Source organism: Caenorhabditis remanei, chromosome X (genome assembly GCF_010183535.1).
Source record: "Caenorhabditis remanei strain PX506 chromosome X, whole genome shotgun sequence".
NCBI classification, from domain to species: domain Eukaryota; kingdom Metazoa; phylum Nematoda; class Chromadorea; order Rhabditida; family Rhabditidae; genus Caenorhabditis; species Caenorhabditis remanei.
This window is the reverse complement of record NC_071333.1, coordinates 19,417,423-19,440,069: the sequence shown is the minus strand read 5'-3', so window position 1 is coordinate 19,440,069 and position 22,647 is coordinate 19,417,423. Positions and strand designations below refer to the sequence as shown.

The window sequence follows — 22,647 nt, the reverse complement described above, 5'->3', positions numbered from 1 at the left end:
TTGGAGGATGCCTTGGGTTTCTTCTCCCCTCCGTTCTGAAACGTCTGCAAATTAAATTTATAGAAAGTGCGGTTTTATGAAATATGAAAAGTTATCATTATTTGGGAAAAATCTTACCAAAAACTCCCGACCAGAACCTGAACCGCTTGGCACGTCTTTGTTGTCCATAGTTAACACTTGTTTACAGAGGGTATCTACAAATGGATTTGTGGAAGGAAAGAGATTTCAGATGGTTTTCTTTTAACACAAAAGGTCCTTCTAGTATCAGAGTGAGAAAAAAGGAATAAGTAAAAAGAAGAAGAATGGAATAAGAGAAAAGAGGAAAGGAGAGTCAGTTAATAAAGGTAGAACAGTAAAGAGAGAATAATTTTTTGTAAGAATAGCAAATGGTAAGAGTTCTCATCACATCATCAATCAGAAATTCCTTTTTAATGTTATCCATTCATTTTTACTGGTTTTCCGGCAGAGAATGCTGAAAAATAATAACAAAAAGTGGTCAAAAACTGAATGAGCTTTGCGCGTCTTGAATTTCTACAGTTTCAAAAATCATCCTTTCATTGAAATGGTTGGAAACAGACGCAGGACTGGAACCTCCGTCAGTACTGCTATCCACTCGGACATGACGCAGCTAGGGAAAGGGAAAGAGGGAAATGAGTTGGTTGAACTGATCAAAATGCAATGACGGGCACACCAAACGATCTCTACAGGTCTCTAGAGACAAAAATTAAGTTAAATGGATTAGACGAAAAAAATTATTTTGAGTAATCCTGCTGTGAGCAGATAAACAGTTTTCTTTATGGTATTCAATTGGAGTTTTTTTAACGACTATTACGTGATATATGCACTCTGTATGAGATGGATAATCGATAAAATTAAATACGTTTTTTTTTTGAGTAATCCAGCACTGAACAGGTCTAACGATGTAATTTCTAGTAGTTGATTGGAGTGCGAGGGAAAACACAAATAGTGTTTTTTTACGACGGAAGGAGAGATAGGAAACCGATGACCCGGTATCTATGCACTGTATGAGTATGATAATCGAGAAATTCACAGAAAACAGACACGATATGAGAAACGAGTACGTTTATTGAAAGACAAGTAAGAGAGAGAGAGAGGAAAAGGGCAAGGAGTTTGCACCACTGCATCTGTTTTATGGGGGGGGGGGGGGGCGCGGAGGAAAGTTCTTTTATTGATTGGAAGACTAAATGATAGAGTCAAGTATGCAACGCTCTGCAGCCAATTATTTCCAAAAAAAAAACAAAAAAAACGGTCTGAGAAGCTTATTGAAAGAGTTTTCGAAAATCCTCAGAAAACAGATAAGGTTATCACCTCACATGTCTACGCGCAGTTTTTCAAGGAGTGGGATAGAAACATTACGATAAAAATATCAAAATCTGTGGTAAAATGACCAAAAACATTCTAATTTCTAAAAAAAAAACAAGAAAAAACCGGAACGAAACCACACATAGTTAACAAAAAACAACGAAATGAACATCATTTCAGGAAGAACTTTCAAGGAATATGCGCTTCAATACTGTTCAGTGAGGCGCGCCTGCTCGTCCCCCTGTCTCTCACGCCACCCGGTGTCAATAGCGGCGTCTGCGCCGGAGACCATTCAAAATATGAGGCCGCGCAGATTTTACACCAATAATTCAGAGATGTACTTCACTTTTTGTCATTAGAAAAGATGATAAAAACGTTCACAATAAACTATATACAAGAACCGAAAAAAGGTTGGTATCAGATTACATGAAAATTGAAATCTAGATGGTGGTGGTGGGAGACGATAGCACTACTCACTATTTCTTCTCTATTGTCACTCCATAAACACTGAAGATAAATACAATAGGATTTTTCGAGAATCGATAGAAAACAATTAGTTGTAAATGTTCGTATTGGGAGATATACGATTGTCTCACAAAATAAATTATGTATAAACTATACCAACAAAAGTAGAACTTAATTTTTGTAGTTGTCAATTGTTTTGTACAAGCACTCCCTAGCAATTTACATATCGACATAGGGATTTCTCCCTCAAATCCATTTTTCAGAGAAAAATAGGGCGGTTTTTGAGTTGTCCCTGTAAAATGACCATATATCTCTAGGGTGTGTCCGTGCCAAAAAGTTGTCAACTACAAAAATTAAACACTCTTTTTGATCTATATAATTCATTAAAACTCTACTCTACTTGATGGGTGTATCAATATTACCATGAAACACTTTCAAATCTGGACAATTTCAACTGAAAACGGCCAAAGTTTACTGTTGACCGGTACTGTAGCAATAACAAAATTCAACATAAAATAACAAACATGAACACATATTTGTTATGTGCGGAGAGAAATGTGATTGGGGAGGAGTCTAACAGTAAGCGACAATTGAGAGAGTGCAGAGACACATCGTGGAACGGTCCTTGCCCGAGGGTCTCTTTTTGAAAGTAGACGAGCTCGGAGGAAGGTGAGAAGAAGATGTGGGGGGGGGGGGAACATTATACATGTCGTCTGTTACCCACCTTGATAGACCTCGGATGATGCAACATATAAAGGTAGAACGAAGAGCAATATGTATGACATCAGCTAAATGACATAAGCAAATGGAAAGACGATATAAGCAGTGCTGTATATCTGTACTGTGCAGGAGATCTGTCCCCGAAGTGAATTTAGTATAAACCATACAAAACAAATGTATCAGCTTCATTTTTGTAGTTGACAACTGTTTTGTACGGACACTCCCTAGAGAGTTATGGTTTTTAAATTCAACATAATATAACAAACATAAACATGTGCGAAAAACAAATGAGATTGGAAAAAAGTTGCACAGTAAGAGATGATTGAGAGTGCAGAGACACAACGAGTAACGGTCTTAGCATTATATATATATATATATATATCGTCTGTTACCCATCCTGATAGACCTCGCAAATTGAGGTACAACAAGCAGCAGTGTGTATGATCTCAGCTAAATGGCATAAACAGTTGAAAAGACAATATAAGTAGAGATTCTATGTCAGAACTGTGCAGGTGTTCTAATAATTTAAAAAAAGGAAGAATAGGAAAGTCGGAACATTACAAAACAAATGTAAATCTTCATTTTTGTAGTTGACAACTTTTTTGTACGGACACTCGCTGGAGAGTTATAGTCATTTTAAGGGAACATATCAAAAATCACTTTATTTTGCACTGAAATGGGACGATTTGAAGGACAACTTTAGTGATATGTAACTTGCTAGTGAGTGCTCGTACAAAATGTCGTCAACTACAAAATGAAGCTCTACTTTGTTCAGTATCGTGTCATATTTTGCTTTGTGGGACAATTAGTGATACCGTATTTTTTTCTTTATTAAAAAGTAGTTTTTGCTTTTTTTTTTTGCTACCGCTAGAATAGGCCCATTATCATTATGTATGTATTCTTTCTCTTTTTATTAACCATCTCTCACATGTAAATTCAAAAACCATTCCATTTTCTCGTGTTAGTGGTTTCCGCCCTTCGATGAAATAAAGAAATTATATGTAACTTGCTAGTGAGTGCTCGTACAAAATGTCGTCAACTACAAAATGAAGCTCTACTTTGTTCAGTATCGTGTCATATTTTGCTTTGTGGGACAATTAGTGATACCGTAACACCCTTTCAAAGTTGGTCATTTTCTACCTGAAAAGGCTAATGTGATTTGTACAACTTACTGCAAGGTACTGTTAACTTCGGCGTTTTTTGTTAGTCTCAAACTGGGCAAAACGTTTATTCACCATTATAAAAGAGGGACTCTTGAATGTTTATCATTAATATATGTATTATTCAGTTGCTTCCACAAAAAAATCTGAAAGAAACCATTCAAAACAGAGAAAATTTTATTGATATTGCACCGTAAAGTACTGTAACACTCAAGTCATGTTTCAATAACATAATAAATAAATGTTATCCAAGATTATTATAATTTCAGTTCACCACATTATTAATTCTAAACTTTTGAAGTTTTTTGGAGGCATTTCCAACGATAGGTATGCTTTTTGAGAAATAAGAATTTTGAGAAGTAAGAAAAAATTAACGACAATTATTCGTCTTCCGATTCTAACGTGAACAATGGGGTGATTCGTTTTTCCTGTTGTGAAAAACATAGGTCTTGGCAGTTTTGTTCAAATAGAATCGGGAGCTCCTCCATTTCTTCCATAGAGGAACACCGAGGGTAGTGGTATGGGACACAGACAGATGATCCTTTCTAGAAATTGCTCAATTGGAAAGGTAATATCAATCTTATAATAATGACTTACCGGGCGATACCATCTTTTCACAAATTTGGGGTCGATTCCATGGGAGCAAGTGTTTTTGATAATTTTGCAGCATCTTTTGTTGTGCTCGCCTGAAAATGGAACAGCTATAACCTCACGGTACAGAACCGCCCAAAAGGTTTTCAACTTTGGATGTTTTCAATGAAAAATGACCAACTTTGATAGTGTATTACGGTGTTACCTGATTGTGTGCCAAATTTTATTTTGTATTGGTTGGACAGAGAAAAAATAGCACATCATTTTTGTAGTTGACCATTTTTTTGTAGGGAGACTACCATGAAAGTTACAGGTAATCAAACATACATATTACTCCCTGAAACCGACTAATTTCCGTATAAGTTAGCCAAATTTTGGAGCTATTCAATTTGAAAACCTGTAACTTTCAAGATAGTGTCTTTACAAAAAAATGGTCAACTACAAAAATAATAGGCTAATTTTGTTCTGTTCAGCACATACAAAGTTGAGTTTAGCGGACATTCAGGCAACACCGAAATACACTCTCAAACTAAGTCATTTTCTACTGAAAATAGTCAAAGTTGATAACCTTTTGTGCGAAACTGTATGAAAACTCACATTCCGGATTCACATCTAACGGAATCGGGTCATCATTCAAAGTCTGCACAATTTCATTGGTCATATAAAGTTGAGCAGTGATTTCTGAGGCGTGCTTCCTAGTATTTGGTACATAACCTCCAGTTTTTGGCCAGTATAACAGTGGGCTAGTGGTGGTTGGATGAGCTTCAAAGAAATCTGGAGTAGTGGCGAAGCTATCAGCAGACTCTGGGAAGTCTTCAGCTTCTGCTTTTACTGTAGTTGAGGTAGTTGTGGTAGAAGGTCTTGAAGTGGTTGGAGGTGGAGATGTGGCGGTAGTTGTCGTTGGATATCTCCTAGTTGTGGTGTGCTTTGCTGTCACAAACGCTGGAACCTCCTCGGTGGTCGGTACTCTTGGTGGGTACGGAGAGATTACGGTAGGTAGGGTGGCGCTTGACGAACTGAGCACTCCAGAATTCATGAGACTTTGTCTCTGCCTGTATGCATCTACCAAAATCTTGGAAAGTTTTCGGTTTCTTCTCAAAGCACTCTTCACATACTTCTCATCTAGTGGCTGGTTAGTGTCGAGAGCTTGTTCAATCTTCCGAAGAAGAGTGCTGACTGAATGATCAGAAGACGTGCGGCCTCTTCTGGAATTCCGGTAAGGGATATACTCAGAAGTCGTTGTGGTGAATGTTGGAATTCCCCCAGCACGTCCGAAAGATTGAAGATGTTCTCGATAAGAGGGTAGTGGTGTAGAGGAAACAGAAGTCCATTTGTTAGCCACTGAAACATTACATAACATAACCCGTTTTTTTCTCGCATTTTCAATAGAATTAGTAATCAGCTACAGTTAGACTGGGCATGCGTAATTAGGAGTACTTACTGTCATCTCGCCACTGCTTGTTTGTCATTTGTTGTGTCGAAATATCAATAATCGGGCTGTGGGTGTTCACGAGATTGTCTGAAGGCTGCGGACCATATTTACGATTGATGGCATCATCAAGTTTGAATAGTTGCTCAGTTTCACTGATGAATTTTTGTTTGATTGCTGCTTGCTGAAAAGGAGAAAATTAAATTTTTCTAATTTTTGAGACCATGTCTGACCGTTCGATCATCGGTATCCCTTGCAAAACCAATTTTTTTCATCTGACGCTCCACCAAATTTCTAGCGGACTCAGTTGTCCGTGCAATCGCATCTCTTCCAATTTGTCCGGTTGTAGTCTCGACAGGAAGCGGAGGTGGTGAGGAAAGTTGTTCGTAATTGACCTGCAAACTTTCGAATCATAGACACACAGCCCGCTATTATCGCACTTTTCTCAATTTGCCCTCTCCCGCAAATTATACCTTTTTTCCAAATTTTAGGTACTTAAAAGTGACATCCTCCTCTTAGAAATCACCTAAAGAGGAAAATGACCTACAAAGGGCGGGAAAGTATTGTGGAACGGTCAAGAAATGGAATAAGAAACAAGAAAAAAGTGGGGGGAGATAGTGGGGTAATAGGCATGCGGCTATAAATCAAACGACTCGAATTGCTTTTTGAAACAGGTGGTGCGGTTGGCCAAAGATTGTATCTAAATGAGTATGACTAGGTGGTGCGGGTCTGTGTGAGGTGAGTCAGAAGGATCGTTTTCGAATATCGATAAAAAGTTTTTAAATGTCAATAACAACTCGAAAATACATAGCCTTTTTTACTAGTTTTGATTAAAATTTCAAAATTTGGCCTGGCCGAAATTTTGCAAGTCTGGTTGGAAACAATTCAGTTCCCTCGAAAATGTTTAAGTAAAAAAACATCTAGCATTTAGACACCTAATAAAAGTTATCTATGCTTTCCAATCCTAATCACCCATTTGAAGCTAGGCGTGAAAAACCCATTTTCAAACCACCTAATAAAACCCCGATCTTTTTTTTGAGATAATTTTTTCAACCGGTGTTCTGACGCCCGTGGTGTTCTGGTCGGAGTGGAATGTGGAATTACGGGAGACCGGGAGGGGAGGCGAAAGATGAGAAATGAAAGATGAGCTGGTGTAGATAACGAGGAGGAACAAAAGGAGGACGGTTGCACTTTAGATGATCAGGAATCATTGGTTTTTTGTTTGAAAAATTGGAATTGGACGTGAAGAATTTGGATTTAAATATATACCAGAAAATCACAACATTGCATTTTGAAAAATTGGCAAAAAATAGAAATTGTAAGAACAAGCGGGATTGATGATCAGAAGGAATGTACGTTTTTGAGAAAAGCTACCTGATTTGGCATAGAACCTAATATGTAGAAAAACCTGATAAAACTATAAAGTTCATCCAAATAAAAGAAACGGTAATATGTTTTAACATGGTTAAGATCATGTGAAATCAGTTAATGCCGGGAACAGGATACTCGCAGAATTATAATAACAATAAGAAAAAAAAGTTCACTCACCTTCTTCTCCTCCTCTCCACATTCCGTCTTATCACAATATTTGGTTTCATACAAGTGCGGGCACAACCTTTGCATCATTCTTCCTTCTTCTGTCAATTCTTGGAGTGGCGGTTGCAGAACATCACGATTCCTCACAATCAACCCACGCTTACATCCTCCGTGACATTTGGACCAGGTTCCCCATTCTGATACAATGCATTCTGAAAAGTTATATTAATAGATTCAATGAAATGTTTATATATATATGTAAAACATTTACCAGATTGTAATGAATTCCTTATCAGTAGGAATGACACTAAGGCAAACAACTTCATTGCCAAATCACCTTCAGTTTTCTTCACCTGAAATCAATTATTATGTAAAAAAAAAGTAAGATTTGAATAAGGAATATCAAGAAAAGAATATATTGAACGCAAAATAAAAATTATTGCGGACCAACCAAAATGAAATAGAAACAATAATAATAATTCAAAAACGGATAAGCTTGCGGAGGGATAATTCCTCAAAAGGGTGTGAAAAGGAATGTTGGGGGGTAAGAATCAGAGAAAGGATGAATAGTGCGGATTGCCCCGCCCCCTATCTATCCTCCGCATCTTTTGTCTGCTTTTTGTGGTTACTGTAGGACGCGGCGTCCTGTGTTCCTACGTTCTTTCTCATTCAGTCCCCCATTAAGGATTTGTCGCACTTTTTTCGGGTGGCCTAATACACCGGCACATTTCACCTATATTTTAAAGATAAGCATCAGAAAATCCGTCCGAAAAGAAATTTCGAACTTTTTTCGAGTGCCTCTGTTCCAATGTTTGCATTCCAATGTCAGTTTTTCGTCACATTTCTTTGGAGGTGTGTTTTATCTAACGGATTTCAGTTTTATATGTGTCACAGTCGTTTTTTATTTTCTAAATGAGCGGCCGGCGGGGCACCACGACCTAAAAGACTAGGTGTCATGATTTACGAACGTCGATCTTTTAATTTATTGACTAGTCGTGGGGTGGGTCTAAGAATAGAGACGAAAAAACATTTGAAAATGTTTATATTTAAATGACCGATTGAGAAAAGTACTGTTTGCAAGAGCTTTGTATAGTTTTACGCAATAATTCAAAATAATTTATATTACTGAAATCACAACCATATATTATGAAAATACACCAGAAAATCATTTTTAATAGGCAAAAAAAAAGAAGTCATACGAGCAAGCGGGATTGATGATCAAAAGGAATGTACGTTTTTGAGAAAAGCTACCTGATTTGGCATATAACCTAGTATGTAGAGAAACCTGATAAAACTATAAAATTCACCCAAATAATAGAAATATGTTTTAACATGGATAACAACAAAAAAATCAGGATCAGTTAATGCCGGAATCTCGTGTCCCCAGATTTTCTGATCAGACTCAAAACGGCTATGGAAGTAACTGCAGAGATCAAAAAGATGACGTCAAACCAGCGATGATAAAAATTGAACTGAAGATCACCTAGGATTCTAGTAAGAATGATACGATACTCCGGTGGGACATTCATCCGCATGAGGAGCACACTAGACACGAAGTACATTCCCATGATTTGGGCGAATCCAAGAACAATGATGTTGGATGACCGGATGTTGGAAATGGAGACGAAAAACTTGGCCATGGTGATGAGAAGACCTGAAAAAAGAAAAAGATATGGAATATTTTGAAGATTTGAAGAAAGTTTGAAAGTTGCTTTTGTAAAACAGTTCATATATACAGTACCGGCAAAAAGTATATCACATTTTGCCTTATTCAGTAAACAGTGTCCAACTTTGAAAGTTTGTCATGGTAAAACTAACGGTCCAACAAAATAACTTTTGATGGATTGAACAGAACAAGAAAAGAACTCAAGTTTTGTAGTTGGCAATTTTTTTGTACATGCGCCCACTAGCAAATTACGTATCGAGGAAGTCATTTCTTCCACTAATCGACCCCTTTCAGTGCAAAATAGAGCGATTTTTGAGCTGTTTACAAAAAATTACTGAAACTCTCTAAAATACAAAAACGGAGCTCTACTGTTGATCTGTTTGATCCATAATGAGTTCACTTTGTGTGTGAAATTGTTTTACTATGACGCACTCTCAAAGTTGGACATTTTCAACTGAAAACGGCAAAGTATGATATCACTTTGGCTGGTACTGTAGTTTGAAGCGGTGACAACCCGTGATATAATTTCATTTTTCTACCAACTCTTCATTCAAAATCTGACGCTAGTCCGGACCTGGCGAAATCGGTTCGGGCCGGGCTCAACTTTCTGTTGGTACGGAATTTTCTTCGAAATTTCAGAGTAAAATTGCTTAAATTATCATAAATATTCAGAAATCTATTGCATTCTAAACTCTCAGTTTAAAACTAGACGTTTTTCCAAAACAATCCAAAAAACGTCAAGTTTTTTTTTCAAAATTTTGGTACGAAATATGGTTTAAAAGGGGCCGAGTGGGCTAGGCCGGGCAGAGAAAACTTTCGATTCTGGACTGGGCCGGCTCGTGACAAGTTTGAGGCTATTTTCTCAAACCCAGATGGTTTTATTCTTAGAACAATATTTCTTCCTTCTTTATTTTTATTGTGTCAGATTACTATTCACTGGTGTTATTTAGTTTTCAGTTATGGCAACAGAATGAATTTTTGTTTTTTTACTCTTTTTTTTCTTTTATTCCGATAAAAGTAAGTTTTCTCATTGAATTCCTCATTTTTTCAGCTAGTCTCAGTACTTTTAAGTTTTCCAACATTTCATCACATCCTTCGCTCTCTCCTTCTCATTCATGCTTACCTCTAACAGAAGTTATCGCAATGACTCCAACCAAGAAGAAGGAAATGTATTGCGACCAGTATCTGACGTCCATCTCAATTCCGACGTAGTTCACACTGATCTCTATCATTCTCGTGACTGGGTCCACCTGAAAGGAAACAAAAACGATGTGTTATTTTAGTCAAGATGGGTCAGTTACCTTGCCTACTCTGTCAAATACAATATTGACTAGTGAGATGAAAATCTTCCAGATGCAATACAGAGAGAAGAAGTGGCCAAGAACGTTGAAATACATTCCGAGGAAGGTTTTGCTGTAAAGTGAATTTTCTCATAATGTCAGGGTCATTGCTAGGTAAAATGACGATATTTTTTAATTTATAGCGTTTTGGCTATTATAAACTATCTCACCTGAATGCAACCCTATCCAACATATTTTTCAGCTCCACTAGCTCCAGAAACAAGTATCGGCTTAGCGTCTCCAATGGTTTTATCTCACTCTCCATCCGGGAAATCTGCGATTGCAAGTTGCTCTCGCTATTGCTCTCACTGAAGTTGGACCAGAGCCTTGACAGGAAGGATGGTTCTTGTGATGCTGAAAAAGTGTAATTTTATATAATTTTATGAGAAAAAGTTTGACGAATCTCACCTTTATCCGAGTTCAACCTCTTTAATTCCAACTGGTTCCTTGCCATTTTCCGTTTTTTGCTGACTATCATGTCCATGGCGTGGGTCAGTCGTTTTTCTAGTTGTTGAGCTTGTATACTTTCCACCTGAGAGCAATATTTATCTTAAAAACTAAGGTTACAGTATTACCGGTCTCATGAATATAGTCATGTATGTGTAGGGTGCGTTGACCGCTCCGAATCCAGACAAAACTGCCATCACAGTGACTCCAATGACTCCAACACGTGAAATTACTTGTTCAATGGTGAAGATTCCTGAAAAATTGAGTTATTGTGACTTGATGTGCTAAAAATAATAAAAAATTCAAAATTTACCATGTTTAGCACTTAAAATCGGGAATGGATCTCCGATTTTCCAGAAGAAGTAGAGAAAAACAAACCAACTAAAGAAGGTGAGAGGAATGTGGAATTTAGATCGAACTGAAATGATAAAAACCAGTTTTTAAAAGTTGTAACCAGAGAAACTTACTGAAAGTTATGCTTTGAATCAATAGGAATGCCATATACAACGGAATGAAGACTACCAGTGTGAATAGCATAATGGCCAAGCAGTTGGTCCAGCATTTTTGACGGGATCTAGAATTTGGACGATTATTCCGGTCAAAGTGAAAAACTCACGTTGGGTCGAGTACATCAGCAATTTCAAAGATGATCAGCTCAAAAAGTGAGCATGAAAGTGAAAATGTGAAGGAGAATATGAATTGGACGAGTCTGAATCACTATTTGTCAGTTTTCGTGTGTTTTTCGTGAATAAAAACGTACCTATTATGCACTTCATAGTTTTTGAACAATTGCCTAGTGTAGAAAATCCAACCGGCGATGAAAAACACTATCAGCAACGCAATTACAACCCACGCGTCATAACTTCCCTCCATTATTTAGCATTATTGAGTTTTAGCCTGAATTTTGACGTTACGGAAAAAGAACAGAGCCACGTAGAGTACTTTTTGTATGTATTGATGTATTGACAACGGACAATATAGATTCCCAGCAGAATTTGCATGATAAAACATGGAAAACACTTCATAACATTCAATATACAAAAAATAAATCCAAAAAATAATAATAAACCACAACCAATAGTTTTATATACCACAGATGTACCTTTAAAATGAAGATTGAAAGAAATATTTCGAAAAAAATCGTAAAATAATGACAAGACAAAAGTTTGTGCACACGCGGAGCTCAAATGAATCACAATAAAGTTTCGATACAAAGTGAAAGATGTTCTTAAAGAATAAAAGAGTAAAAGCTAATAAAATAAAATGAGTAAAATGGTGAATGCTCGGTATAGATATATGACCATAATTTGAAAATACACGGAGTGACTGGAACCAGGAAAACGCGGGGGTTTGAAAATGCCATTAAAGTGAAAAAAAACTAAACATTTAAATGAAAAAGTGAAGCTTTCGACGAGAAAGCTCAGTTCTTTCTATGCTGCTCCTCCAGAAGTTGACTTGAAGAATTACGGGAACCGGATTGGAACGAGCGTCGTTTTTCGGAATTTCTTCTCATCGATTCTTCTACACCATTCTCGTCGTCATCTGATGGGTCTACGGAATCTTTATCAACACCTTCATCTTTATCCGAGTCGATGTCTTCTGGGACCTTCTTGTCAGGAAGTGGTGGTTCCGATTCTTCCTCTGATTCCGAGATGTCCAAGGAGTCGCGGTGCTTCTGAAATAGAAATTTTTATGAATTGGTGGAGTCACACTGTCGTAAAAAACATTTTTGGTTATATTTGTTCACATTTTATCTTTGTACCTACATCTACAGCTATAGAAAGCACGAAATTTGAAAGTCATCCGAAATTCCGGACTTCCGGTGTTTTTTCATTCCGTTCCAGATTCCGGATTTCGGTAATCGAAAAATGACATTCCGTACAACTATGGTTCTTGGGGCCGAGGCACACCTAACATGCTCGATCAGAAGCGGATAGGTTGGTGGAGACAAAAGGGAAGAGAGACAAACGAGAGAGAGAGGAAGGGGTTCGGTGGAGGTATTAGATATTTTCTTTTTTATTTCATTCGTTTTTAGAAAGCATGCTTGAGAAATACTTTTTCTGGAGTAGAATGACCAGTTAACGGATTATCTTCCTGGTGAAATAACATACGCCAAGTCTTCCAGGCAAAATCAGAAATTCTACAGAATTTTTGATCGAAAAAATGGAACGAACTGGATTCTCTTAATGAAACTATATGGGAACACAAAAACGTTAAGTTTTAAACCTTTTCAAACTCAAAGCTGATTGTTTTGACCTAGTTTCAACCGACATAGGATATGGTATACATCTTTGGAAAGTTGACGACCCTCTGGTTTTAGTTATACATTCAGTTTTTATCCTGGCAGTTTCGTATTCAAAAAAAAAACAAGATTATCGTTCACACTGCTAGAATTATTTTGCGATGCAAAAAACAAAACTGCATTACTCAATTTTTGATGAAAGTAACTGATAGAGCATCTTGAATACTGATTCGATGAATGAAAAAAATTGGTTTGGTGTTCGGAAACCGAACTTTTGAGTAATGCATGTAATATTGTTTTTCGCAATCCAAAACTACTATGACTTGCCTGCAATCCAATCATTTACCTCATTTGTCTTGTACTTCAAGAGAAAAAATTGAATATATGTTTAACGTGTGTGTCTTCTCAGTGTTTTAATGATATAAAAGACATAATATAACTGCTTGGTAACCTTTCCCAGTTAGAACAAAACACCTCACTCACTTTGAAAGGCTGTGAACTAGTTCCACTCGATCCCTCTTCACTTTCCTCCAGACTCCTCGTTCTCTCTTTTTCTGCTGGTTTCTGAACTTCCTCCTCTTCAACAGTCTCTTCGTCATTATCATTGGCCATATAACTCATTTCTATGCATTCCTGAACTCGAGTGTCATCTCCGAGCTGTTCCATCGTTAACACTTGGTGCATTGCTTTCCCACTTCGGCTACTCGAATGTCGTTTTCTTCTTGTTGACGAGTTGATAGTGGAGACTGGGTCAATTACAGTCGGTATTGGAGTGAAGGATCCGTTTAGACCTTCCACGAGACTGACAGTTTCATAGCTGAAAATGGAAGCACTGAGTCATAGAAATTACATGATTTTTTCATATTTTCACTAATTTGGAGCATTTATTGGTAAAAATTGAACCATTTTATGTTATTTGGTGGCTAGCGCAACGTGAACGCGTTTTGAACGTTTTTAATGCGAAAAATTGACTGTTTAAGTGTTTTTTAATTATGTCTGGTGCGCTTTGGCCGCGTTTCCAGTGATTTTCGTGCATCTCACTAATTGAGCTATTCACAACAACAATTTTCGTTTTCAAAACACTTCTGAATATACTTACATCTGATTTCTCGTTTGTCGGTGTGCTCGTAACCTAATCAATGCTCGGAATGGTGATCGACAGATGGGACAGTTGTTATGCTGAAAAATAAGCTTGTCATAGTTATGTGAACTCATAACAGTTCACTCGCCTTGTATCTCAGCGAATCCGCACAATTACTGCATACACATAAATGGCGACAAGGTAGGATTACTGTATCACGGATATCTGATAAGCAGATAATACATTCCAGACCATTGTCATCGTCCATACTTTCGTTTGCTTTGTTTTCAATTCCAAAGATTTCCTGAAACGAATTTTCTTGAGAAAAGTTCCATTTTTCCCAGTCCCCTCTTACAAAACAATCTTGTTTAATTTAATGTCTCAATTCTGTCTACAATGTTCCACTTTGTCAATAGGATTTCATGATCTCTTTGATAAGATAAGATAAGACTAATTAATCACCGCGACTTGATACAAGACATGACAAAAAAAGATACCTGCAATAGATAGGTGACACCGTCGCATGCAATCTTCTGTCGTAGTGGCTTCAATACTAACGCTTTACTGCTATCGTTTCCGGTCTGAAAATGGAAAAATGGTTAGAAAAAAAAACGTTTCATGTTTGAGATCACCTCTACTGTACACATTGTTGTTTGCATTTGTGTGCTTTCCACGCCAGATGTTGTGATAGAGATGACAAATGGATAGTAGAGGCCGGAAGTATAGGAAAGCTGGAGAATTATTGGATTTTGATGGAAGGATTGAGATTAACGGGTTTTCCGGAAATAAGGGAATAAGAAAAGCAGACTTCTCAAAAATAGGGCCGGTCCGGCTCGGCCCGTTGGCCCGGATTCAAAAATCGGTATTCATTTTTTAACAAAATTTTTTGAAACTTTTAGAAAATTCGTAGTAAAAATGCTTAGTCTGGTTTTCCGAAAATTAGGAAATAAGAAAATGAACTCACATCATTTGTATCCCATCTGGAAGCATCAAAAACATATCCACCAAATACTTGATCAGCACCCATCTCGAATGGGAATGTCTCAGAGTTTTGAGTTCGGCGGTTTCGATATGAAAATCTGAAAAGTTACAAAATAAACGCTTTTCTAAAAATCAACCGCGAGCTAGAGCACATCTAGTGTTTTTAATTCCCGTAAGCCCTCAAACCCATCTCCATGGTTACCGCGGGTGAAAGACACAAGCGACACACTCATCTCTTCTCTCAATTTTCCAATTTCGCTTTTTCACGCTCTTAACATTCTTCAACTTTAAGAACTCACTGTATTTCTCCATCATGATACACTTCCTTCGCGTGAAAGTGCACTTGAATTGCACATGCTACGTCACAATCAAAAACAAATGTGAGTTGATACAAGTTAGTGTCGAACTCTCCATTGTCCTTTTTTACCCGTTGAAATTTGACCGACTCCTTTCGAATGTTCACGAGTAGGTTGAGCGGTCGGATTTCATCGTTTCCAAGTGGTCCAGGTGGATAGGGAAACTGCAAAAACCAGAATGAGTCATTGTTTCAGATGCCTATGCTAGAATTGCTATAGTCACAGAGAACAAATGTGCTTAAAAGCGGATAAATGTAGTCGTATGTATGTCGCCGTGGTTAGCTATTCAGTCAGAATAGAAAATAACCACACCCATCTCTCGTGACTGAATTTGAGCATTCGAGAGAGAACATTATCGACTAACTGCGGCATGTTCTTCTTCATCTCCTATTTTTCTGCTATAAAAATCGCTATAGGAAGTATTTTTGTTTCTTCCACCTCAAGTTTTCACTTCATTACCTATTTAGTTGCATTTGAAGTGTGAAATGTGAGTTTTTGGGTCAAAACTTAAAGATATCATTTTTCTGACATTTTTGGCTAGGGACTCCTCATGTATTTTATCCAACTCATAAGAAAAACTCACGCCAAGTGCTTTGGAGCCTAGCTGATCCAAATCGCTATTCTCTCCGAATAGGTAGGCCTCGGGTCGTGCCATTTCGAACTTGCAGCCGCACATGAGGAAGTGGGTGCCGAAGTAGGAACCTGAAATGTTAGAAATTTATGGAGCTGTTGAAAATTATTGAAATTGAGAAGTAATTGTGAAAAAAGCTAGCTGCACTATCAAAATTTGCATATTCTAGGGTGTGATCATTTCAGAAAACGTATTAAAAAAAATATACGTGCTAGGCATTTCAATAAGTGACAAAAGTTGAAATTTTGACTACGTTTTTGAATATCGGTAAAATCTCAAGCTTACATAAGATTTTTGACAACTTCCGATAAAAAATTTTCAAAAATTTCGTGATAAAATTGTTCACATTTTTGACTACGGGGCGACAGGACCGGACTGGGCAGAAGGGCCGGCCGATTTTTTGCAAGTCTAGCCGTATGAGACGTGACTTCCTTGTTCAAACGTTCTTTTCATCTTTTTTATAACTTTTTTCAAGAATGACAAATTGTACATGTTGTTCGTTTGATGACAACTCTATGACATGTATTCCCTAACTTTTTTTTAGCAGAGGAAGCTCAAAGTTTCTTCTTCGACAAAAATTGAGAATCTCCCTCACAATAAGCTGCAAGAATTTCGCAATAACTACGGAAAACTACTTCATATAATATCTTTCTTTCATCAAAACCACTTCAATATGTTTCATTTTCTCTTTCTAACCACTTTTTTTCTCAAAAAAACCACAAAAACTAACCAGCCGCATTGGAGAACGTCATTTGTGCTTCGGGATCTTCTTCATCGTGCGAACTTCCCCGTACGTGTGTGTTCCTCCCCCGGAACACACTGGCTATCTGACCCATAGTTTGGCCAACACCTGCAAAAATTTGAAAGTTTTGGTGTAAAAACAAATGGGAGAAGTCAAACATGAGAAAATAAGCCGTTGGTTTTTTTTGCTTGAAAGAAGAAAAAAGAGGAAAAAAAACGAAAGAAGGTATTAGCGGAGGAAAAGTTTTTGAGCGTGAGAAAAAACAGAAAAAAATGGAGGGGACCAGTTTTTGCAGAGCTAGAAATGAGTTAGTTTTGAAAAACAGATGACAAAGGAGAACTAAAAATAAAAGTTTTGCCTAGCATGTATTATAAAAACTGTACTTGATTTATTGTTTGACATTAAAAAATGAAAAAAAAAGTGTTCTCTACAAAATAAGCTAATTAATATTAGATTTTTTGAGCGAACGTGGTTATTTATATATAAAATAAACTATTTCTATTGAGATACCTAATTGTGGTGTAAAAACTACTAAATAGTGTTTCAAGCTAGTCCACTTACGCTTTACTAAGGTTAAGACTCCAAAAATAGACACGCGGATCTAATCTATTTACCTCTCGTCCCTTCCGTAACAACCTTTGCTGCGGACCACTAAAGAAAGGTCAGACCAAACAAAAGGGTACACCTCAAAACCGTTCTCATCAAACAATTCAAAAAGAAAATCAATGAAGGAGGATTAGTGGTGGTAGTGGTGGTGGTGACGAAGATGAGACGTTGGGAGTGTAGAAGAAAAGGAAGCAAATTACAGGCAAAATGACATTATTGTGTAAATGGTATGTACGGGGAAAGAAACGAAGACGCACTGGGAGGTTGGGGTGGTGGTGTGTGTGTGTATGCTGTGTGAACGAAGGGAGAAAAGATCCAAAAAGATCATTGGAGATGAAGAGACGGAGCGCGACCACTTGCCCTGAGACTACTGCAGCTGTCTCCCTCTCTCTCTCAATTCCCTTTATTTTCCTTTTCTTCTTGCGGGGCCGGTTGCAAGAAGAAAGGAAGTACGCAAACACCATCATCCAAAACTGCACAGACCATTTTCTAGTGAAAGCTTATGGTTGGCCTCGATTCGAGAAGGTATTTCAAAATGTGGAAGTTTGGATAAGTAGAAAAAGCGGGATTTTGAAATTGTTGGTATTTTTTGTTATTTCTCAGAGTGCGTTTAGAAAATACTGAAATCTCAAACTTGCTTAAACAAACTTGGATGGTTGTCAACAAACTGAAAAATAACAAAAATAACGTATTGGTTTTCAATCTCAAATATTAAAGTTTGAAAAATCAACGATTTTGTCGAAACGCCGCAGTTAATCCGCGCGAAAACTGAAGTGAAGTTTTTTTTTAATTTGAACAGGATTTAAAAAGAAAACTATATAAATGGAAGTAAAACTACTAAAAACACAAAAATTCGATTTTAAGCTTCTTCGAAGGGAGTGGTCAACTTAAAAAACCGAAAATGAAAAAAGCAATACAGAAAGTTACATGGCAAATAAAAACTGATAATGAACTGCACACTCCCCGATTCTGTTTCAAAATGACGACACTGGCCTAAATTTTTTTTTGTTATCATGGTCACAGACAAGAACAACGGATCTTTCAGTCACACAAGTTATCTATCAAAGTTATATCTGAAAAAAATCATTATCTGAATTAAAAAATGAGGTCACTTCTACTATTACTACTACGCCAGAGGCTAACTACAGCGTAGCATCAAAACAGATGAGACCACTGCTGATAAGACAGTGTGTCCTTCAACATGGACGGTATTGCATTATTAAGGACATTTTTTTGGTATTGGTTTTGAGTTTTTATAGCGTTCTGAAAGTTTTGCATGTATATTTGAATTTAATAGAACACTTTTTTTTCAAATGTGAGAAAAAACTTCAAATGAGAAAATTTTCTTTATAGCCAAATGTATTTTTCAATACATATTTTACTTCATTCACACGGTGGAAAATGTATTTTTAACATATTTATCCCCATTGCTTACATTTTGCGTCTTTTTTTAACAGTTTTGCTACATATGCTTGTCGAAAAATTGAAAAAAGGGAACAATTATGTTAGCCCTACGGGAAACTAAGATTTGTAAAAAAATAGACGTGTATTAAAATTTACATGACCTGAATAACTCCATAATTAATTAAAATCTAGTTTTTTCCAACAAACTTACTCAGAAATATGTCTAATAAAAAATATGAATATCACTTTCCAGCCAGGAAACCTTTCACCCCAAAACGGATAGAAGGAAATAGGACAACGACGGCGAAATTGGAAATCGACAAGAAAATAAACGAGGGAAAGGCGAACGATGAATCAAAGCTATCCGGCTTTTGTCAGCTTTCATTCGCTGAGTAATTGCTTTGGCTATGCAAAACTGTTGACAGCCATCAATGCCACTAATGATTTGTCATCGGTCAACGAGGTAAGAGAAAATGGGGAAGGGTGGAATGAAAGCTTTGTTGGCAGATGCGGACTGAAGCAGATGGCGGGTTAGAATGAAATGTTTAATTATTATAATTATGTAAAAGTTTCATGTTTCAAAACCTTCCTCAAAACAAAAAAAAATCATATTAAAACCGTATAATATTCCAGAAATTCAATGGCCCACCACTCGGAAGTTTTCGAATGAGAAGCTGTGAGAATCCGAACATCTTCTGTGATCTCCAACTATTCGGTCAATTACCATTCACTAATGTTTTTGTCAATTCCGTCTTCGCGGAGGTCTCAGGTTTCCAGGAGAGACAGGAGGTAATGAAAAGTGTAGAATTGGAAAGGAGGGGGACGGGGGAAAGGTGTAATTTGAGAATTGTGGGAAGGGAATGAATTTCTTCTCAAAATTATTTGGAGGGATTCAATAGGAATTATATTATATGATAAGTTAAAAGGGAAAGTATTAGTCAAACGAATATAGAGATTAGGAAAAAAAGGAGGATGACGTTAAGGCATTAAGACGCATTCAAAGTGTTCACTTTTATCCGATCGTCTAATAAAAACAAAAGTGATGTTGGAGATCATAAGATTCGACCCAAAATAATAAAAGAACATATTATTGCAGGTAATCCTTGAAAAAACCGAAAGCAAAACCTATTGTTCGTATATCGAGGTGGCCCCACGGACCGACAACGACTATTCTGTCATTGTGAGTAAATGGGTTGAAAAGGTGGAGGAGTGAAGGAGGGGTGAAGGGAAAAGGAGTGTTTTTGTGGAAGAATAAAGAAAAACACGACCGGAAATTGAAGTGAATGAATAAATGAACGATTTTGTCTATTTTCTTTGCAGGCCCAGTCCCAAGCGTCCATTGAGAATGAGTTTCTCAATCAAATCCGATTGGTTTCACAAAATATGATTATCCCTCATTTTCTGAGTCCCGGGGTTTATGTGCAATTTCGGATTTGTGAGTTTTTACCATCTTGGGTGAAAAAAATTCAGAATTTTTCAGTAAACATAGTACCAGCTACCAATAACCCTGTTATTTTGACTAATGAAACCGAATTACACGTCCAGACGGTTACCGAAGGATCTCAAAGTGATGAAAAAGCTGTAATGGCTAAAAAAGTGTCTAATGTAAGTGTAAATATAATTAAAACCAAAAAAAATCACATTTAGATTGTTCAAGATCTCAGTACTCATGGGTTTCTATCAAATTACGTGATAAATTTGGAAAAAATTCCGATGATTGGAAGAGTGTTACCAAGAAAAATTGTGGAGTCGTGGATTAAGACGGATATAGACAGGATTGACAAGAACACAATATATATAGAGGGGAAAGGTAGTGATTTGTTATAAATTTTTATTTAATTCATAACTTCCAGATACCTGTCCCTACCCCGAGCATGGAATAATTGAGATCAAATCATTTGGTAGATCTGAACTCCAGGAGCACACTCAATTTTTCTATCTTCATCGCACAACCTTCAGCAACTTGAAGAAAAATGATGATGTGTTGAATAACTCGCTGGCCCACATGTTCGATTCACTGCAGGTCTAGAAAAAAAGAAGAAAAGAGTAAAAAACAAAACAAAAGTATTTTGCAGCTTGCCAATCGCCAACATTGTGTTGACGGAAGCGGCAGTTTGGAGCCGTATGTGAATGTGAAAATACTTGGGGTGCCTGAGATGCGGATTTGCACATTGAGATATTGTGAAGTGATGATGGAGAAAGATGTGGGATTAGTAAAGGGATTTCGACAGGTGTTTTGAATAAAAAATGTTTACAGACACTTCTTTGGATTGAGGAATATGCAATGAAAGACATTATGACGAAAGCATTACAAGCAGAATGTCATGGAAACCCTATTTTACTATCTGTTGAAGGAAAAGAGCTTGATGTGGCACTAGATGGTAAAATTATTACAGAACTGTTTATGAATAAAAATAAAAATAAAAATTCCAGATAAAATCATCCGTGTGAAAATACTACCAAATATCAAAGGACTAGTCAAGCGGGTCACCGAAAGCACATGTTTCTTGTTGGAGGTTACCACTGAGTTGATTTATAAGGTAGGCGTGTCATTTTTCCCGATCTGGATTGCCCAAGAAGATTCATATTTTTTTTGACATGTAGTATCAGATTAAGATTACTGGAAAATATTTTTAAAAAAGCAGTGTTGAGAAAGAATACCCATAAATATACTGAAAAGTGACGTGTGGGAAACAGACAAAATTGTTATGTCAAAAACCATGAAATTTGAGCTAATCAGTATCAAGTACTCTCCAGACGGTACTTGAAATTATGTATGTCATTGAGAGAAAAACTGAAAAATTTTCCATTTTTCGTTCCAGAAAATCACAGACTCCAAGCAAAAGTTCAGTGAGTTGGGATCAAGAACGCGCCGCCGACGTCTAGACGAGTCAGAGTCCTCAGAAAGCTCTCCTCCCACTCAAAAACCTGAAATAAGCAACGTTGAAAACTTCGGTTTAGTCCAGAACGAGGATTTCGTACAAATTGGGTTTGTCTTCTTTTTCTTATTCTGTTATTCTAGTCCTGAAACCAAACTCAACTACCTGCATTGGTGTTTCGTTCTTCTTTTCAGACGCCACTCGAAAATGCTATCTGAATTGGACAAAGTCTGTCGGGATGGAAGACAACATGTGTTGGTGTTAGGAGGGAATGGTAAGAATAGAAATGGAGTGATTGGAATCTGACGTAATTGACATTATACCATACTTGTCAAGGCCCGGCTTCAAAAAATGAACCTATTTTTTTCTAACTCTGAAAAACAGTAAAACATTTGGCTTTTTCGAAAAAAAATTTAAATTTTGACTTTTGGCACCAGTACCCGGGCCTTGACAATGCTTTCTACATCTTGTAACAGGATCTGGAAAAACTACATTCATCAAAAAGCTGGCTCGCCGCCTCTCCTATAATTCATCCGTCACTTTTTGCAAATTGATACCCTGCGCTCTGCTGAAAGGTATGACAAAATTTTTTCAAACATTCCTGATTTTTTTCTTTTAGGAAGATCCGCTGAGGTTATTGAAAAACTTCTGAACGATACCATACAAGAATTAGACGTCAAAAAACCATCTTGTCTATTTCTGGATGATTTTGATGTCATCTTACCACGAATCGACCAAGAACAGAGGCATCTTGCAATGGAAAAAGTTGTATCAGGTATCAAATCAAAATTCAAAAACATTATTTTTATCATTTCTTTTCCTTTCAGTGTTCAGCCAAAAACTGCGAACAACTGGTGTGAGTGTGGTGCTTGTAGCTCAAAGGTTCTCAACATTAAACGACGGATTTGTGGAACAGGTGATGCGAGCGAGACCAATTGTTTCCCGCAAAATCGAGTTGGGACCATTGACAAAAGTGAGTTGATTGGTATCCGGGGAGTTTATTGCTATCCAGGAGTGAAAAAAAATCTGAAAAATTCTGAAACTAACA

At 37.0% G+C, this 22,647-nt stretch overlaps 4 protein-coding genes across 4 annotated transcripts; 1 reads left to right on the top strand and 3 right to left on the bottom strand.

Annotated features, from left to right (window-relative positions):
* Nucleotides 1–4,048: 4,048 nt before the first annotated feature.
* GCK72_025917 (uncharacterized protein) lies at nt 4,049–7,550 on the bottom strand (the record flags this gene model as incomplete). The annotated part of the gene is made up of 7 exons (XM_003099927.2): nt 4,049–4,213; nt 4,266–4,354; nt 4,857–5,600; nt 5,701–5,872; nt 5,922–6,083; nt 7,237–7,436; nt 7,496–7,550. 7 exons carry the CDS (start codon nt 7,548–7,550, stop codon nt 4,049–4,051), a joined length of 1,587 nt encoding a protein of 528 aa, XP_003099975.2.
* A 1,035-nt stretch (nt 7,551–8,585) lies between these two features.
* GCK72_025916 (uncharacterized protein) lies at nt 8,586–11,550 on the bottom strand (the record flags this gene model as incomplete). Its single annotated transcript, XM_003099925.2, has 10 exons — nt 8,586–8,878; nt 10,014–10,140; nt 10,192–10,303; nt 10,401–10,584; nt 10,639–10,762; nt 10,806–10,930; nt 10,991–11,095; nt 11,145–11,251; nt 11,294–11,386; nt 11,438–11,550. 10 exons carry the CDS (start codon nt 11,548–11,550, stop codon nt 8,586–8,588), a joined length of 1,383 nt encoding a protein of 460 aa, XP_003099973.2.
* Nucleotides 11,551–12,097: 547 nt separating this feature from the next.
* GCK72_025915 (uncharacterized protein) lies at nt 12,098–16,804 on the bottom strand (the record flags this gene model as incomplete). The annotated part of the gene is made up of 10 exons (XM_003099988.2): nt 12,098–12,352; nt 13,403–13,736; nt 14,019–14,098; nt 14,149–14,304; nt 14,498–14,581; nt 14,633–14,731; nt 14,965–15,079; nt 15,281–15,501; nt 15,921–16,039; nt 16,699–16,804. The coding sequence occupies 10 exons, from the start codon at nt 16,802–16,804 to the stop codon at nt 12,098–12,100; spliced, it is 1,569 nt and encodes a 522-aa protein (XP_003100036.2).
* Nucleotides 16,805–19,069: 2,265 nt separating this feature from the next.
* On the top strand, nt 19,070–22,581 carry GCK72_025914 (uncharacterized protein; the record flags this gene model as incomplete). Its single annotated transcript, XM_003099943.2, has 15 exons — nt 19,070–19,183; nt 19,354–19,509; nt 19,817–19,900; nt 20,041–20,155; nt 20,201–20,325; nt 20,368–20,530; nt 20,574–20,743; nt 20,796–20,924; nt 20,978–21,101; nt 21,154–21,260; nt 21,543–21,709; nt 21,794–21,873; nt 22,076–22,174; nt 22,219–22,374; nt 22,427–22,581. The coding sequence occupies 15 exons, from the start codon at nt 19,070–19,072 to the stop codon at nt 22,579–22,581; spliced, it is 1,944 nt and encodes a 647-aa protein (XP_003099991.2).
* Between the last annotated feature and the right edge of the window lie 66 nt (nt 22,582–22,647).